This window comes from Bos grunniens, chromosome 5, assembly GCF_055505025.1.
Source record: "Bos grunniens cultivar Pamir isolate PY7600 chromosome 5, Bosgru_T2T1.0, whole genome shotgun sequence".
In the NCBI taxonomy this organism is placed as follows: domain Eukaryota; kingdom Metazoa; phylum Chordata; class Mammalia; order Artiodactyla; family Bovidae; genus Bos; species Bos grunniens.
In genome coordinates this window covers 69,150,526-69,169,977 of record NC_141169.1, presented here as the reverse complement: position 1 = coordinate 69,169,977, position 19,452 = coordinate 69,150,526, and the positions used below count along the sequence as shown (strand labels likewise).

The following is a 19,452-nucleotide window of genomic DNA, read 5'->3' as shown; positions in this document are numbered from 1 at the left end:
TGACCCTAAAGAGAACTCATCAAGTATTCAAGGTTGCACAACCAGCTTTGAGTGAAGGAGGAATTTAAACCTGGACTTTCACTCTTTCAATCAGACACTCAGGGGGCACCCACTACAGGCCAGGGTTGGGGACGCAATGATGACTGGTGCCGACACAGTCCATAGACTACCTGTCCAGAGAAATATCTACTTCAGAAATAGCTTTTCCCATGACACCATCTGCTGCTCATAAAATTTGCTCAGGAAAGCAGGAGCCCTTCAGCAGTCTTGTTTCAAAAGAGAAAATAATCTGAGAACAGAGGAGGTCAACTGAAAGAGACAGGTATGGTTTGTGTCTTGATAACACATGTTTTCAACATAGCTTACTGCAAGAGGGGTGCTGAGCTTGGTGGCTCAGAAGGTAAAGAATCTGCCTGCAATGCAGGAGACCCGGGTTCGATCCCTGGGTCAGAAAGATCCCTTGGAGAAAGGAATGGCAATGTACTCCAGTATTCTTGCCTGGAGAAGTCCATGGACAGAGGAGCCTGGTGGGCTATGGTCCTTGGGATCACAGAGAGTTGGGCACGACTGAGCAACTAACACTTAGCCTTTCACCAACCAGAAATCCTTTCTATCGAAGTCTCTTCCTAGGACCAATATGTGAACAGGTGGGAGACTGGCCTATAGTAATCAGATTATCGGGACACCAAACAAAACCCAAATCAAGATAACCAACAAGGACCTACCATACAGCATAAGGAACTATACTCAGTATCTTGTAATAACCTATAGTGGAAGAGAGCATTTTTTTTAAAAAAGTATTCATATATATACATATATATAACTGATTCACTTTGCTGCACACCTGAAACTAACACAACATTGTAAATCAACTGTACTTCAATAACCATTTTTTAAAAAGGCCAATTCCCTGCTGAGTTACCAGAAAGCCCAGTAAAGGAGACATCAGGCAATCTGAGTTTGCAATCACCTGGTTAATCTGGCCCCACCACACTGAGTTCCAAAGTGATGGGGCTGAAAGAGGGGTGTGAATTAACATGGTTAGGCCACTCATTTTGCTCAAACTCAAGAGTCCACTTTTCCAAAGGGTGAAAGACAAGAAAGAGATGTGGAATCAGAAAGTTCTCAGGCTCATCCCTTGGCAAGACTTCCAGGAATTCAGCACTTCTAGGGAAGCAAAGAGTTTCTTCCTCTGCAAGCACCTTGGTCCACAGAAATGCTAACTTAAGAATTTGATACAAAATCATTCTCAGAGATTATAGCCAAAGGAGTACATTTCCCCCTCTTTCCCACCAGATATCAAAGGTCAGCTAATGGGTCACTAGTTGTTCATTCACCAGTTCTTGGCATTACAAGCTAATTAATGTTCTCCCAAAAGGGCCAGCCTTGGAGTCTTCTCATCAAGACCCACACACACCAACGCTGCCATCACCATGGCAACGAGGCCTCCTCCCTTTGCTCCTAGCTTTCCATGGAGGGCACTGTGTCTTGGTTGGAGCTTATTTTGCTCAGAGAGGAACTCTTCATAATCAAGTTCAACTTACCATGACAGTCACTTGGCAAAAAGTCTCCTCACACAAGGGTCTTGTCAGACTAGCGCAGTGAGATGCACCTCTTGGGTGCATCATTGGGCTCTAATAATCGGACGTGAGATCTGGGTGGTGAGTTCATCCCCCACGTGGGCCTTCTTTGGGGACATCCACAGGGAGACTGCACAGCCTGGCAGGCTCTGCAATTTCAGAGCCCCTTGCTGGCACCTGCAGCTATGTGGTTCTCAGGGACCCCAAACCTGAGCAGGTTCAAAGCTCAGTCCAGCACTCCACCAACCCGTTCCTCTCATTCGAAATACCTCTTGCTAGAATCGCAGAGCCACTCTATAGAGAAAGGGTGACCGAGAAAGCAACCAGCTGAAGGTAAAAACCCAGGCAGTGGAAAGAAATTTCAAATCCCCAAAGACCAGAATTTTGGAGTTTTTCAATCCCCCTGCCTTCCCCAAAAACTGACACATGGACTCTGAGTGGAGAAGCAAAGAAGTTTCCAGGGCTTACCTGGGTAGGGTTGTAGAGCTCCTGCAGGGGGCTTCGGGACCCCTTCCGGCAACAGATGTCCACACCAAAGGGGTTCCTCCGCATGACTGAGGAGAGAAAGCGAAGGCTCATCAGAAATAGGCAACAAACATTTGCTGTCTGACGAAGAAAAAGGCACAGAGGGAAGAAGAAACAGGTGGGAAAGGAAGAGAGAGAACCAGCTTCTGGCTGAGCTAGTCCTTTGCCCGGTGCCACGGGGCCCCCTGGGTCTCCCCCAGCTTGCAGGCGTGTCCACACCATGTAATTCTCACGTGTCAGGAAATCTTCTTTTGATTTTTTTCCCCCAATCATTTCACAAAAACAGGCAGTGGGTCGGCTGCGGCCCCCGGGCCGCCATTTGTTGACCCCCTACCCTGGTGTTGGTGGGACAAGCCCCAAACACACCCTCTGCGCCCTGGAGCCCTTGCTGGGGAGGAGGCGGGTCCCGTGGGCAAGGGTCCGTACATAAAAGCCATTAGAATTTGATTAAGCAGTCGGTCCGGGGAAACACTGGTTCTTTGTTCTTCCACGGTTGCCTCGAGAAGCGGGGAAAAATCCACGTTGTGTTTTTCTTTAATTTATTACTTCATTTTTCATTTCCACCCCAAACGAGGTAAACTGTTAAATGCATGCAGGTTGCCCTCAGCGCACAATGACATAGCAACACTTCGGAGGAGGAAAAACAGCTGGAAAACTTGTAAAATTCTGCCCACCCCATGCAAGATTAAACTCTCCCCGTGGCGGCAGACAGTCGCCCCAAGACCAATGGCTACGAGACCGCCACAGAGCAAAACCCCACCATGGAACCCATTAAAAGTCAGCTTTTATGGGGGGCAGTATTATTTAATTGGTTTATTTTTCTAATACAAGGCCTTTAAAATGCTTTGACCGTGTGGGGCCTGCGACGTGGGCCCTTTCCCAAGGCCGGCCGCCCTCAGGGCCTCCTCCAGGCCTGCCCACGACTTCCCTGGGCGCCCCGTGAACCAGCTATGGCACTCCAGGCCACAAAAGCCAAGGGGCCTGGTGTGCTTTTTATGGGGTTGACAACAATCCTGCCATTTATGGACGGTGCCTCATGTGCTGGGCACTTGGGTTCCACATAATCCTTCACACAGTGAAGGAAGGACCTTAACCTCTCTGAGCCGCCCTTAACCTCAGGAATTTGACCAAGGCGGAGGCCATGTGGGGAGAGAGCTGCCAAGCTGAGACTCAAACCTCATTACTGGGCTCCTTCATACCCAAATGATAGCACGTGGGTGTATTTATCCTGTGTGTCTAATACCTCAGAGGAAGTCAAAGGAACAGCACACGCAGAGGGTAGCAGCTAACATTTAGAGGGCCGTGAAAGTGCGCCAAGCAGCGCACACATGTAGGCCACACCACGACCCTAGGGGGTGGGCAACACTACTGCCCCACTTCACAGATGGGAACACTGAGGCACAGCAAGGTCAGGGAACCCGCCCAGATCTCATGACTGGGAAGAGGCGAAGAAAGGATTCCAACACATGCAGCCCATGCCCTCAACTGCCATGCTGGACCAACATCAAGTGTCAAGTCCACCACGCATCTCAACAGTTCCTGCTGGCCCCAGACCAGGATGGCTGGCCACCTCTAGGACAGGTGATTTAGAATGTAACCCAGTGTTACAGGAGCCATCAAAATGATGTGACAGGACAGAAAAACTATTAACAGTTATTATCTGTATTCATTTTCTTACTCAACAAATTTTTATTAAACACCTTGGATATGCCAGACATCAGGTATAGGGGGCAGAGACCCCCTCCATTGTATTCATGCTGTTTCTCTGGTGCTTGGTGCCCAGTAGGCACTCAAAGAGGTTCATGAATGATGTAGGATTCAAGGCTTCCTTTACACCCATCAGACATTGTTTCCTGCTAGGTAGAAAGGAAACTGCCATTGGCAACAGGCTGCTGTTATTTTTTTCCTTTGAAAATGAAAGGTCTGATGATCAAAAGCCCTAAGAAAGGAATCCCTAAGGACATTTAACAGTGGCCTTCTGCTGCCCACCCACCACGAGTTTTCTTTAGCTACAGGACTTGTTTTCTCCTTTCTAAACATGAACGAAATGCAAGACCATTTTGTAAGAATCTAACTGGTTCAATTCACAGTATGATTTCTTGGACCCAGAAAACAGTTGTGTTTACAGATATGCCTTGACTTATGATGGGTTTACAGAGAGGGCAATGGCAACCCACTCCAGTACTCTTGCCTGGCGAATCCCATGGACGGAGGAGCCTGGTAGGCTGCAGTCCATGGGGTCGCTAGGAGTCGGACATGACTGAGCGACTTCACTTTCACTTTTCACTTTCATGCACTGGAGAAGGAAATGGCAACCCACTCCAGTGTTCTTGCCTGGAGAATCCCAGGGACGGGGGAGCCTGGTGGGCTGCCGTCTATGGGGTTGCACAGAGTCGGACACGACTGAAGCAACTTAGCGGCAGCAGCATGATGGGTTTATCAGGACATAATCTCATCCTAAGTTGAAAATATAAGTTTAAAAATGCATTTAATACACCTAACCTCCCAAACATCATGGCTTAGCCTACCTAAAACATGCTCAGAACATTTCAATTATCCACGGTTGGGCAAAGTTATCTAACACAAAGCCTATTTTATAATCAAGTGTTGAATATCTCATGTAATTTGTTGAATATGGTTGCTGTTGTTCAGTTCCTAAGTTGTATCTGACTCCTTGCGGCCCCATGGACTGCAGCATGCCAGGCTCCCCTGACTCCCACTATCTCCTGGAGTTTGTTCAAACTCATGTTCATTGAGTCAGTGATGCTATCTAACCATCTTATCCTCTGCCACCCTTTTCTTTTGCCTTTAGTCTTTTCCAGCATCAGGGTCTTTTCAAATAAGTCAGCTCTTCACATCAGGTAGGCAAAGTATTGGAATTTCAGCTTTAGCATCAGTCCTTCCAATGAATATTCAGGGTTGATTTCTTTTTGGATTGATTGATCTCCTTACTGTCCAAGGGACTCTCAAGAGTCTTCTACAGCACCACAGTTCAAAAGCATCAATTCTTTGTCACTCAGTCTTCTTCATGGTCCAACTCTCACATCTGTCCATGACTACTGGAAAAACCATCCCAGCCCATTTTCAGAGAAGAAAACGGGCCCCAGGAGGGCATGGAATGGCTAAAAGCCCCATGGCAGGGCTGGGAGAGCAGGACCAGGCCTACCCCACCTCCCCAGGCTAACTGGTCCTCCCCAACCCCAGGCCCTGGCAGCCAAGCCCCATGCAGGCCTCATCTGCCTGGTCTCCTGCCCTCTAAGGGAGTGCTTTGTGCATAGTAGATACTCACACATGTGTGTCAAATGAATGAAAGTAAAACAACCGGTCATCTGAGAGTTTCAAAGATATTTTTTCAGCTAAAAGGTATCAGGCCAAACCATTTCCTAACAGCAAAGAAGAGAAGTTAACATGTTCTTTCCTAGCAAACTTCCTCAAAATTCTTTTATTGGCTTTCTTAGTCAAAGGAATTAAACAAACAAAAAGCAAAAGTAATGGTGTGCTCTCATGGATCTTGGAGGCACCTTCAATGAGTCTGACAAGCACTCCGTAAATATTAGTCTGCCATACTGTCTCTCCTCTACTCCTCATGAGCACCCTGGAGGCAGGTGGACTCACATCCATTTTAAAGACCAGGACACTGAGGCTCAGAGAGGTTGAGGAATTTACCTGCTGACATAGCTAGTGAGTGGCAAAGCTGGAGTCCAAACCCTGCATGCTCCCCCTACTCCTTTGAAACGAGACATATTACAGGTCCCTGACATTACAGGTCATGGACATGCACAACTGGATAAGGCCAGGCAAAGAAAAAAAAAAAAAAGGCAGTCCTGAATACTGAGGCAGTGTTCTCCAGCCAACCAGAGCCTTCAGGTGTGTTACAGACACTCAGCACACTTGTGTTCACAGGGGACTTTTCAGGAACCCCAAACACTGAGGTAGGAGCTGGGTTCAGCCTAGGTTGTCGCTAATATTTAATTAACAAACTTCAATTTTCCAACTTTCTATTCCTTCCTTCTCACAGTCCCTTCAACAGGAATAGCCCAGAGCCATTCAAAACGATCCCTAGATCCACTTCTCCTTAGTGGAGACCCTACAACCAGCCAGAATATTGAGGCACCTGGGGTTCTGATTTGGGGCTAATCTGAACCCTTACTGTAGCTAGTTCTCATGTCAGTCTCCTCTCCTACTGTAAGCTCTCAAAGCTCCTGATGCCTAGCCTGTGGCTGCAGAACTAAAATGAATTAAACTTTTGGCAGATGAAGGTCAAGGGTATAAATCTAAGAATTAGGTAGATGCGTTCGGTGTAACTCAAGAAGAGAAAGAACACAGCTTCATCTAAGAGCCAGGAGATTTACTGCATAGAAACCTTCCACCAAAGGACTCTGATTCTCAGCTTTGAAGAATATACTTGTATAGAGTACATTTCCCTGTTGTGAGAAGACCTTGGCTATCAAATATGCTCACCAAAACCAATGGCAATCAATGGCATTCCGTCTTTCAGGTGATCCTGGGACATCTGTGAAAATGTGTCCCAAGCAGAGGGTTGTGCTGACTTTCAAGAAGCCCAAGATCCCTGTCCAAGTGCAAACCAGCTGTCAGTCAGATAGGTTAGTGCTGGCAGAGGCACACTGGCCACAAGAAGAGCCTTTGGAGACCAGCAAAGGGACTGGGTATGCACAGCTGGGGAAAAGTGCCCTCTGAATTGGTTTTGATTGAACAAGAGAAATGGCAGGATGCAAAGCTTAGTAATGACCTTCCTGACTGCTAATGTTTGCTCTCTGCCCACAGAGGCAGTGTGGAAGAGGTGAAGGCGAGAAAAGGGGGAGGATAGGGAGAACCCAGTGGAGCCTTCCTTGCCCCCTACCCCATTTTACAGAGTGGGCCCTGGACACAGGAGCATAAGGGACTCGCTTGAGGCCCACGGATTGTCAGAAGCACAGCTGTGACTAGAAAAAGGGGCTCCTGACTCCTGCTCTCATCCCTTTCTCCTTTTGTACCCAGTTTACATGTTTTCTTGGGCTTCCCTTGTGGCTCAGCTGGTAAAGAATCCACCTGTAATGCGGGAGACCTGGGTTTGATTCCTGGTTTGGGAAGATCCCCTGGAGAAGGGAAAGGCTACCCACTCCAATTCTGGCCTGGAGAATTCCATGGACTCTATAATCTACGGGGTTGCAAAGAGTTGGACATGACTGAGCGACTTTCACTTTCACTACATGTGATGCACTATTTCCCTGCTCTGTTTTATTTAATACTAGTCCAACTTATTGAATTGATTTTACAACCAACTGACGGGTCATGACATATTGTTCAAAACTCCCCGACTTAGATATCTTAGAAGAGTCAGGTCAGGGACAAGAGGGCTCACTGAGGTTCAACCTGAGCTTGCTGAACACAGTAAATACTGATGAGGGGAACTCAGGACTTCCACCCCTGAAGTGTCCCTCCCTGGTGTCCCCCACTGTAGTCAACACCACCACTATGCACCTGTCTGGGTGGACATAACAGCCAGGAGTCATTCTTCATTCCCCGCTCTCACTCACCATCACCCCCCTTCTCCATCAGCTCATCTTGGCCCCTCACACCTGGCCCGAGCCACCATCACCTCCTCTGGGACTAGGACCAAATCCTCTTAACTGGCCTCTGCTGCCAGCTTGGCCTTGTTGCTCAGTGGTAAAGAATCTGCCTGCCAAGCAGGAGATGTAGGTTCAGTCTCGAGGTGGTGAAGATCCCCTGGAGGAGGAAATGGCAACCCATTCCAGTATTCTTGCCTGGGAAATCCCATGGACAGAGAAGCCTGGCAGGCTACAGTCCATGGGGTCACAGAGAGTCAAGACACACTGAGCGACTAACACTTCAGAGCAGTGAGCCCAGCAGGTGGACAGGCAATCAGAATGGAATGAAGCCACCAGGTGGGGTTTGGTCTTCCATGGGAAGCCATTTGAATTCAATACTTAGTGTCTTGAATCTGGGTCATGGGCTATAAGAGCCCTCATTTAGAGGCAGAGCTCAGCTCCTCAGCCAGAGGTCAGCTCACAAAGACACTTCCAGCCACAGAGGCAGTAACCCCAAAAACTGCTGGAGAAGGTGACCCTAAAATTGTTTGAGATGTCAAAATTGCTTCCTTAAAAACCCAGCATGATCTCAAAGTAAGTACCCAAAAAAGTCCAAAATTGGCAAGTACAAAGACAGAGAAAGTCAGCTAGTGGTTGCCTAAGGCCAAGGATGGGGAGAGGGATAGTAAACAGACACAAAAAGTTCTTTTTATGGTGATGGAAATGTACTAAAATCAGATTGTGGTGATGGTTGTGTACTCTGCAAACACACTAAAATTCATTGACTTTTACACTTAAAATAAGTGAATTTTTATGTAAATGATATCTCAATAAGGCTATTTTTTAAAATACGGACAGACATGTTTAAGAAGAAAACCCACTAAGATTCATATTTTTAAGATGTTGACCTACTCGAGTAGGAGGATTTACCTTGCCATGCGGGCTACAGTCCATGGGGTTGCAAAGAGTCAGACACAACTGAGCAACTAACACTTTCACCCATATGAAGGATTTAATTGAACAATTTATTCGACTTGAGATTTTAAATTGAAACCTTCTAAGTTTACATATAATATTAGAACATTTAAGAAACTTAATGTCTGTCATTGAGGTATTGGATTTACATTATTTAAGTATGTTTGTTAATCAGACATCTGAAGTCTGATTTAAATATATGAAATTTTAAAGAGCAATTTAAAATATTAAAGGTAGGTGAAGTTCCTTCAAGGGTCAATTATTAATCAAAGACTACCTTAAATGTAACTGTTAAAAATTTACTAGATTTATGAGTTGAAGAGTAAAATTCTTAACTTAAAGGATATCTTGCTAGATTTGCAACTTAAAAGTTTTTTTAAAAGCTTCTGTCAGTTGTACACAACTGTCACACTCAGTGACATGAAAACACTCACATTAACAGAAAATTAACAGGCATTGACACCTTTGGGTTAGGCCAAGGGTGGAGAGGTTGAGCATCTCAGATGAAGGCAAAGCGGCCCCCATCCCGAGACCTCAGCACAAATTCCTGAAAGCCCCTAAGCGGTGGATGCCTTTTATTGTTGAGAAACCTAAGAGCCGGTGGAAAAACACAGTTCAAGGAATTAAATTGGCAGTTAACCTAGGAAAACCCTTATAAATTACCTTTTATGTTCACTTAAATAAAACGAGACACAGCACGGCAGTCCAGATCATACTAATTACATTCTCCACACCTTGAAGGAGTAATTATGGGCACGGTACAGTTAATTTTCATTTACCTTTCCTTGCCTGCTGGAGAATTTCTACACTCTCCCCTGCAGTTTCCTTGGCATGTTTTATAAATCTATTTTGCAGTGATGCAGATAATATGCCAAAATACTTTCTTCCCTGTGGCTGGTGCTCCAAGTTTGATTTTACGACCTGGAGACGTTTATGTCTGCCTCTGGGGTTCCCCCACAGCTTCAGACTCACGGTATAAGAAATAACGGGGCGGCTTGAGAAAGGAAATATTCTAAGTACCTTTCCTTAAGCTACTCAAGCACAGCAGAGCATTAACCCCAGACGGGAGAATAGGTCTCTCCCGTCGAGTACACAAAGCTAGCTGGCTCCAGGCCGGGTCATTTCATGCCGACACAGTCAAGCTGCACTGGGTACCCCTATCTCTTGCACGGGGTTCCTCCACTCACTCCCCACCACACATCCTCTTCTAAGGACCCATCCTCTCTAAACACCATCAGGTTAAAACTTGCTCTTGCCTCTGCTGCTGGTTTCTTTCCCATTTCTCCACCCTCAATTCATGTCCTCTCAGAACCTCAGAATGGAACCTTATTTGAAAACCGGGTCTTGGCAGATGTTATTAAGAGATGTAGTCCAGGATTAGAGCAGGTTCTAAATTCAATGACTGGTGTCCTTATGAGAAGAGGAGAGGACAGACACATATACACATACACACCCGCACACACATGGGTACTTTGTTATGGCAGCTCTAGGAAATGAATACACACGGGTTCACATCCTACGTGACCCTGACAAGAGAGTCAGTCTCTCAGCCTCAGTGACCCCATCTGTAAAATGGGGATAATGATATGCCTACTAAGTTAGGAATGTTGTGAGGACTAAATAAATTCATCTATGTCAAGTGTTTAGAACAGCACCTGTCCAAGGTAAATGCATAGCACACTATAATTCCTGATATCCAGTGCATTCTTTCCTCGATCTTCCCAAAGAGCACCTCAAAATCCTCTTCTATTCCAACCCCAAATATCAAGGCTGCGCACACGCTATACACACCATCTGTGGACACTACATTATTTCATGAATGAGAGAGGAAGTCTCGTCACAGCAGGTGGTGTACGATGGAGGTCTAACCATTCTGCTCAAAATGAGCATGAGGCAGAAGCTTGATGCTGAAGCAGAGATGATCAGACATTGTACATACCTTTTCCCCAAAAGCAAGAGCTAGAGACTGTCTCCCACAATGAAAGACTTACTCCCAGTAATAAAGAGCTGGAGGCTTCCAAGGCAGTCAGTCACCCATCTACACAAACCCACATTTTCATTTCCATATGTCTGGATAAGTTACGGGAGAAGGCAATGGCAACCCACTCCAGTACTCCTGCTTGGAAAATCCCATGGACGGAGGAGCCTGATAGGCTGCAGTCCATGGGGTCGCTAAGAGTCAGACACGACTGAGAGACTTCACTTTCACTTTTCACTTTCATGCATTGGAGAAGGAAATGGCAACCCACTCCAGTGTTCTTGCCTGGAGAATCCCAGGGATGGGGGAGCCTGGTGGGCTGCCATCTATGGGGTCGCACAGAGTCAGACATGACTGAAGCGACTTAGTAGCAGCAGCAGATGAGTTAAAGATGGAAATTGTCTTTTTAAAAATTGTTCATTTGTATTATTTTCTCCTGACATGTTTCTGGCACAAGACATTAGCAGAGAGAATGCTGATTAAAAAAAATAAATAAACCCCCATATGCACTACACCACTAGAACCGTGTAGGTGTTTACTGCCTTCAACGCCAACAGTCACCCTTGGGAAATTACACCAAGGGAATAATTCAACAGAAGTCAAAAGATTTATGCACAAAGATGTTTACTATAATATTTCCTGTCCCATGGCCAAACACTGTAAACACTCTAAGATGTCCAAGATGAGAGGAATAATTTCGTAAATCACAGTTCACTTAGGTATGTCGTGAACAAACTGCAGTACATTCATAACTTAAAAAAATGATACTGTTATTAAAATAATGTGGAGACATGGAAAAGGGATTTAAGTAAAAGCAGCAGAATTCATAATATCATGAGGATCAGGATCTTGGCTAGGTAAGTACACAGACATAAAAATGAAACCAATTGTCAGAGTGCCTCTCGCCTTCTTCTATATATCATTTTTCCCATTTCAAAAATGATGGCTTCAACATAGTACTTCAACATAATACTAGATACAAATCAACTCTCGGTGTTAAAGGTGCTACTGGAAAGCCCCGAGAAGTTCTAAACAAAAAGCTGGAATTTTCCCGAGGAAGACACCAAAATTTTCTGCAGCCCCTGATGTGGATATTCTTCAATAAATCCAACAGATCTTTGAAAAATGAGATCACTTTGTTTTTGCCTGTCTCAGGATCCTAATTCACTGAAGTGTAACTTACGTTGCCACCATCAAATGGTATAGGGATGAGGCAGGTGCTGGAGACGATCCAAAAAATGAGTGAGGGCGAGGCTCAGGATGGGCACAGAGAAGGCACACGGGGGTTTGGGGGGAAGCTAGGCTGCACTTCGAATGTTATTTTTCTTGAAATATGGTCAGAGGGGAAAGACCACTGTAGCTGCCTCCTGTTACCAGTGCCCATGCTCTCGCCTCTCCCTCCCTCCCTCTTAGGGAATATCCAAGATGAGGGCTGAACCTCACACCACAGTTCCTCTGAAGACATGCAGTGGGATGGGAATGAACTCAGGAGGCGCAAGAAAGGACTTGAGCTACTTTAGTGATCTTCCTCAGAAAAATGTTTCCCATTTTTAGGCTTTTCTTCAAAAAAAAAAAAAAAAAAAAGGCAAGCCTTTGTGACAATACAAAGGGACAGAGTTCCATCTTTCTCCGAAAAGGAAGGAAGCTGTGCACAATATCCTCACTGCCATGATCAGCAGGAAGGCATGGTCTTTTGGTGCAGCACGCATGTCCAGACTGGGTTTAGCTATTAAAATTCCTTCAAAGTCAGCCAGGCAGGCTCTATTTGTGCAGGCAAATTAAAAAGCTGTAAAACAATAAGACACTGTTTGCAAATGGTCCCAGCTGCAAGAAGATATGAGAGCCACATGCTTTCTATATGAGACGCAGCCAGGTGTGTTAGAAGCAGTTCTGATTCAGGACTTGCGGCCACCTGCTACCTGGTGACCCAGGGACGAGGGGGACAGGAACAAGCAGGACATATTTTGAGTTCCTATCATAAACCATGCCAAATGCCAGGCACTTTAGTAAATGTTATTTAACCTTCCTTTCTTCGACACCATTCTGAAACGTGTTATCATTCCCAATTTACAGACGAGGAAACAAGGGCAAAGAGGTATCTGCAAAGTCACACGGCCAATAACTAACAGGTTCCCTACTAACAGGGCTTCCCAGATGGCACTAGAGCTCAAGAATCTGCCTGCCAATGCAGGAGACATAAGAGATGCAGGTTCGATCCCCGGGTGTGGAAGATTTCCTGAAGAAAAAAAATGGCAACCCACTCCAGTATTCTTGCCTGGAAAATCCCATGGACAGAGGAGCCTGGTGGGCTACAGTCCGTGGGGTTGCAAAGCGTCGGTCACAAATGAGTGCACACGCGTGTGCACATGCACACACGTGCACACACACAGCCAGTAACTAACATTCTCTACTAATAGAGCAGGTTAAGTGTTTAGTATCCCTAAGTGTTATCAGTAGAGATCTACCAATGTGAAAGACATGAAACACACCAAAGCAGCATTTTACAACCCTGGGTCCTGCCTTTGTCAAGAATAATACTGTGAAAATATGTCAATGATATTTAAACCGCTTGCTCAAAGTACCGGCGTGGAGTTAACATATCTGTGTGACACAGCTGGGTCAAAATGCTGACATCAAAGTGTTCAAACATCACGGACTTCATTGCCAAAGGACAGAGCAAAGTGGCTAAAGATATTAGCCCCAACGATGGTAGAATTCCTGCTTCAATCCCAGCTCCTCCACTAGCCAGCTGAGTGATCTGCAAGTTCTTGACCCCTCTGTGCCCTAGTTTTCCTCCCAAGAAGATGGGAATGAGAGAACTTGCCTTTCAAGGTTATTAAGAGGATTACATGAGATGAAAGCATCGAATACATTGCTGGTCATGATTTGTGTCATTTCCATTTTTTTTTAAACATCTCTGAAATTGAGGTGCATCTTACAATTGGTGTCTTTTTAGATTGAATAAAACAGGAAAGGATAAGATGATGATGATGGTGGTGGTGGTGGTGGTGATCCCTGACTCCCTCTACAGATCTGCGGGCCTCCCCACATCCCTATCTCCATCTCCATGCCTCAATTTAAGTCCAAACCCCTGAAAAGAACGTGTCCTCTGCCCTTTCTCCCTCCTCCTCTCTCTCCTTTGGCTGCAAACTTAATGCTTTCTTTTCCAACCCAAGACAAATATCCTCAAGTCCAAATGACACAGTGCCACAGCATCAGAATGTCCTGTACCCTCTGAGGGTGATCCCAAAGAGAGGGTTCGCTCAGGTACAGGCAGGAAGCTTCAGGATAACCAGCCCCCTGAGACAGCCCAGTGCCCAAGCCATTCATCACCATGCCAAGGCCCCGCCTTCCGTGTCTTGAACACTACTAGAAGCCACCACACCCTGTGAATGTCAAGGCAGAGCGGGGAAGTGGGTCTTCAGCATTATCAAGAAAGATCCTCTGTTATCAATATAAGACCCAGCCATCCTCCAAATAACTGCCCAGACTTCAGTACCGGCAGGTAGAATAAAGTGGCTAAAGATGTTCGTCCTACGGGTGACAGAATTCCTAAGGCCAGAAATCCCAGACAGCGTCGCCAATGTTTCGCCACTAAATCAAGTAACCAGCTTTCTATAAGTTTGAAAAACTACAACATCAAAAGCAAACAAATAGCAGGGTGGGAGGGAGGCTCATGAGGGAGGGAGAGGATATATGTCTACATACAGCTGATTCACTTTGTTGTACAGCACAAACTACCACAACATGGTAAAGTAACTATACTCCAACTTAAAAAACAACCAACCAGCAAACAGGGGTTGAATTTTCTCAATTATCAAGCCTTTCTCCCATAAACTTTGTTAAACAGTTGACATCATTATGCTTGATATGTGAACAGATACATACATATATGGATAGAATACTAATACCGCAAAAACATTACTAGATCATTGTGACTTTCCGGCAATTCTCCATCTGACCAGCAGGAGGTCAAGGAGGTTGGAATCCTGGAAACAGGACCCAAGACCATAAGAGTGAGGCTCGTAAGTCAGTCCACAAGCAGGATGCACCTGCTTCTAAGAGGTTCTGAAGAGAGAAGCAAGCTCCTGGTTGTCCAAGGTCAAGGGTGAATGACTTCACCAAGAAAGAAATCAGGACAGAAGGAGCAGGGCCACAGAGACAGAGGAAAAGCACTTTGGCCTTTCACTTCCTTCTGATAGCAATAAATGTCAACGCTTGCTTTTCACGGTGAGCATAATTGAGCCTGAGGGTATCTGGAAACCTGCAGCCTAACATCAAACCTAATTGACATAATTAAACCTTTTTGTTTTAACATCCTGACCTTTACTAGCCCATGCATGTAGTAGTCAAAGCTGGCTTCTCTGTGGCTGAACTGTACTGAAAACTTTAGCCAAATCGAGAAACCAATTTTTAGTTTCCATTTTCTTTTATACTCTTGCTTAAGCCTAGACTCTTCCTTCTCGTTTAAATAAATCCCCAAAGATATTTTATCCCCCAAATTTATAACGTATGGGAGATAAGTCACAAATGATTTCTGGCTTCAGTCTCCTAATGAAATAACTGAAGGGCCATGAAAGCAAAAAGGAGAATAGTGTTCTTCAAAGTTCAGGCCCTTTTCTTCAAATGTCTATCAGAAATAAAAGGGACTGATAACTTAGGGATGACCTTATGTGACCATTATCTGTGGTCTTCAATTACAAATAGCATTCCATGTGTCTCTCAATTATCAATGCTGGTAAAGGGTGTGAATGGCTTCTCACAAGCAGCTAAAATATCCCTTCTGGTCAGCTGGGACTGCTAAACAGGCTCCTTGGACATTTAGCTCGTATCTCCAGATATATCTGGCCTCAAAAATTACTCAAACTACCTTGCATTTTGTGAGCCCAGCAGCAGAATTTGGCAAATGGAGACGGCACAAAATATATAAATGATTTGGGCTGTCCCTGGTGGCTCAGATGGTAAAGAATCTGCCTGCAATGCAGGAGACCCAGGTTCAATCCCTGCATCAGGAAGATCCCCTGGAGAAGGGAATGTCTACTCACTCCAGTATTCTTGCCTAGAGAATCCCACGGACCGAGGAGCCTGGTCCACGGGGTCCCAAAGAGTCAGACACAACTGAGCAACTAACGATGCACTTTCTCGATTCAGGAAAACTCATCTTCAGATTTTTTTCTATTGCAAGCAATCTGGTCAATGGGAGCCGGAGTTCAAGGACTAGGAAGGTCTGATGCAGTGGAACGTCAGTGGGCTAGAGACCAAGAAGCCAATGTTAGGCTGGGTTCCTAGCTATCAGGGTAACCTTGGGTAAGGACCCACACCCTCTTTTCTTGGTCTCAATTTCCTCATCTTTAAATAAGGGGGGTTACTCTATTTGAGATCCCTTTCAGCTGCAATATTCAATCCTGCTGTAACTCAGTCCACTCGCTGATTCAAGGCCCTCCCTCCCCTGCACTGCTGTGAGGCTCACCGAATTCCACTGGCAACACACTCCAGCACAGAACAGGCCAGCTTTTGTAGGCATCCTCCGAGTGGTAACCACAGAAATGAACCCAAATGCACCAAAAAATGTAAATGGGTCGTGAGCCCTCTCACACGTATGAAGTCAGCAGTGTGAAATGTAGAACAAGACTGTCTACAGATCTTTTGTTGACACGGGGTAAAATAATCTCCTCTTACATATAAAAAGACCCATTTGTTCAGTTCTCAATTTGATCGGTCTTGCGTCGGCAGCGTTTGAAACCCTAGCCTCAGTCATGACCGTGGGTTGTCTCTTACCGGCACACATACACAGGGGGGAAACGGGTTCTTTACAGAGATAGCCTCTATTCTGCTGGGGAGCTGGGGGAGGCAGGGGAAGTTGCCTTTGGCATTGACCAGCCTTTGGCATTAACCAGACAATGAACTCATCCTCCTTCCTGGCCCAGAAATAGAAATTGAGCATTAAACACAGCTCACCAGCCTCTCAGACTGAAGTTAAGTTGCTCATAAGAAAGTCCGAAGTGGGGATGCTTACTTAATGCGTAAGAATTTACCCCAGCACCCCAATAACACCTGTTGCTCCACCGTCATCTTCCAGTAGGTGGTTCAGTGGTAAAGAATCTGCCTGCAATGCAGGAGATTCAGGAGACACGGGTTTGATCCCTGGGTTGGGAAGATCCCCTAGAGGAGGACATGGCAACCCACTCCAGTACTCTTGCCCGGAGAATCCCACAGATAGAGGAGACTGGCAGGCTATAGTCCACTGTCATCTGAAAGCAATTATTAAGCACCAAAAGTGTCCACAGCCCTTCCCTCCTAGACAATTCCAAAAGGAGCCCCCTGGACTGGGCTGTGTGCCTGACAATGTGAATATCCTTCACGCCACTGAACTGTACACCTAAAATGGTTCAAATGGCTGCTTTTATATGTATATTTTACCATAGTTTTTTCAAAGATACCAAAAAAAAAAAAAAAGAAAGAGACAGGCTGCAGACACACCTAATCATACTGATGCAAAATAGAAGCACCCTGCCAGCGAGCTATTTCCAGCACGTCCCAAAACGTCTAGGGCCGATGATAATAGCCTCTGCCCTGGCCAAAGCAACCACGCGATTTGTTTAAACATCACGCCTCGGGCCTTAGAGGAAATCCACGGCCATTTCCACCCCTCCCAGGGTGCTCAGTGCCGAGACCTAGACAAGTGGGTTCTCCAACCTGAACACCCCTCACCACCCCGCCTGGGGGGAGGTCAATGCAGATTCCAGCACCCCATGATCAAGGTCCTGATTCAGCAGGCCTCTCTCTGGGCTTCGTGTCCCAGGTGATGTGGGGAAACTTGGAGTGTATTAAAGAGTCAAGCAGGGGGGTAGATGGACCAGACGCAGCCCTTACATGGGCTCTAGAGTCAGCCAAAGGGGTGTGGCCGTGGGACTGCCGCCAACTCTGACTCCTGGCAAAGGCCGCCCAGGGCGTTCTCCCAATTTTAAGGAGGCCCTCGGCTTTGAACAAGTCAGAGCAAAGCACAGAGTGTGCGGTTCCGCCACCCTCCCTATGGCTAGAGGACCGGCCACCAGAACCAGAACACCTGGATTCCAGGTCCAATGCATTTTTTTTCTTTTGGAGATCCAATGCTCAGCTTTATTACTGATATGGCTTAGGGGTGAGGGCAATTAGGCTCGCTTACACCGCTCCCCAGAATAAACTTATCACTGAGTTACAGGCAGGGCTGGAAAAACCGCAGCCAGGCCCAACTCTCTTCCATACCCTTTTCATAATCATGCCTCAGTCTTCTCCCTCTGTCAAATGGGCCTGACAGCACCTGCCCCGGCTGCCTCCTCGGCCTGTTGCATCAGGAACTCCAGGCCTGTTCTCCCAACTGTGTGGCCTTGGGCTCTTTACATTTCACCTCTCTAGACCTAAGCTTTTGCATCATTAAAATGGTTATAACAAGAGTTTTAAGCTCACAGAGCTCTCACAAGGACCAATGCAAGAAAAGCTCTCAACCCACTGGGACACAGACAAGAACACACCAGGAATGTTAACTGTTATCATGTTTATTCATATACTACACGTGGAGGTGCTTGGTAGGGAACAAATGTGATGACAGTGTTCACACTTCTATTATTTAAGAAAAGACCAAAGCTTGTGTGAGCCATCCACCCTGTGATTACAAATCATGGCCCTTGGGCTTAGAGGTGACAAGCATGACTTTGAGAAGCCAACCCTCCTATCTCAAACGAGAGTTTCTCCTCTCTCCAGGCGAGAGGCCTCCTTTATCAGGAAGGCCCCCAACCCTACTGCTCCCAGAACCACCTCCCTCAGAAGGGGGCCACATGGGAGCTCCGTGTCTCAGGCAGGACAGTCTGCAGCCGGATTTCACCTCACCCACTGATGTCTACTTCCAGACACACAGAATCACTCACAGGTCTCCGAACACACCCAGGAATTTCTGTTCCCTCCTATGGTCAAGCTATTCCTGCTTCCAAAACTTTCTATGCTCAGCCAAGGCCCTCTTCACCCAGACAGTCCCTCAGGCTGCAGCTCAGTTGCCCCACCGAAGAGAGGGCTTATCCCGCACCCTTTTTTATCTCATTATCCTGTGTGTCTTCTTTAAAGCACTGACCTCCCCTCCCACCTGAAGGAACCTCATTACCGCCCCCTCCCCCTTGAACGTCTAGCTCTAAGAGGCCCCCCTGCCCTGCTCACCGTGACAACAGTGCTTGGCACATCAGAAAATTCCAGGGTGAACATGGAACTCAGATACCCTGATATGGGTCCCATTTGTAACTGTGGTCCGGGAATCACATTTAACAGCTCTTCCTTTCACTCTAACAAGTGGCTGGTTCAATGGTGAATCTTAAACAGCTCTAACAAGAGGTGATACAGCCCAGGGGTTAGGAGCCTGGAGGTTCTAGAACCAGACCAACTTTGGTGTCATCCCAAGCTGCCACTTCCTACTGTGTGCTGCTGCTGCTGCTGCTGCTAAGTCGATTCAGTCGTGTCCGACTCTGTGCAACCCCATAGACGGAAGCCCACCAGGCTCCCCGGTCCCTGGGATTCTCCAGGCAAGAACACTGGAGTGGGTTGCCATTTCCTTCTCCAATGCATGAAAGTGAAAAGTGAAAGTGAACTCACTCAGTTGTGTCCGACTCTTCGCAACCCCATGGACTGCAGCCCACCAGGCTCCTCCATCCATGGGATTTTCCAGGCAAGAGTACTGGAGTGGGGTGCCATTGCCTTCTCCGTCCTACTGTGTGGTCCTCAGCAAATCACAACTGTCTTGACAAAACCATCCTCAGAGTATTTCAGAGAGACTGGAAGTCAGCATCCATGTAGGCACTTGATATACAGCACATGGTAGACC

General features: G+C 46.4%; 1 protein-coding gene across 11 annotated transcripts in view; it reads right to left on the bottom strand.

The window, feature by feature from the left end:
* Positions 1-19,452, bottom strand: part of CHST11 (carbohydrate sulfotransferase 11) — a 266,145-nt gene that overhangs the window by 137,698 nt on the left and 108,995 nt on the right. For 10 of the 11 annotated variants that reach the window (XR_015164017.1, XM_086401099.1, XM_086401101.1 and 7 more), the window contains one exon: positions 2,049-2,134. The exons of the other annotated variant lie outside the window; for it this stretch is intronic. Coding sequence is in view for 8 of the 10 variants with exons in the window: in XM_086401099.1 (XP_086257225.1) it covers positions 2,049-2,134 (86 nt within the window). In the remaining 2 variants the exon portion in view is untranslated. The remainder of the gene's footprint in view (positions 1-2,048; positions 2,135-19,452) is intronic. 11 annotated transcript variants of the gene reach the window in all.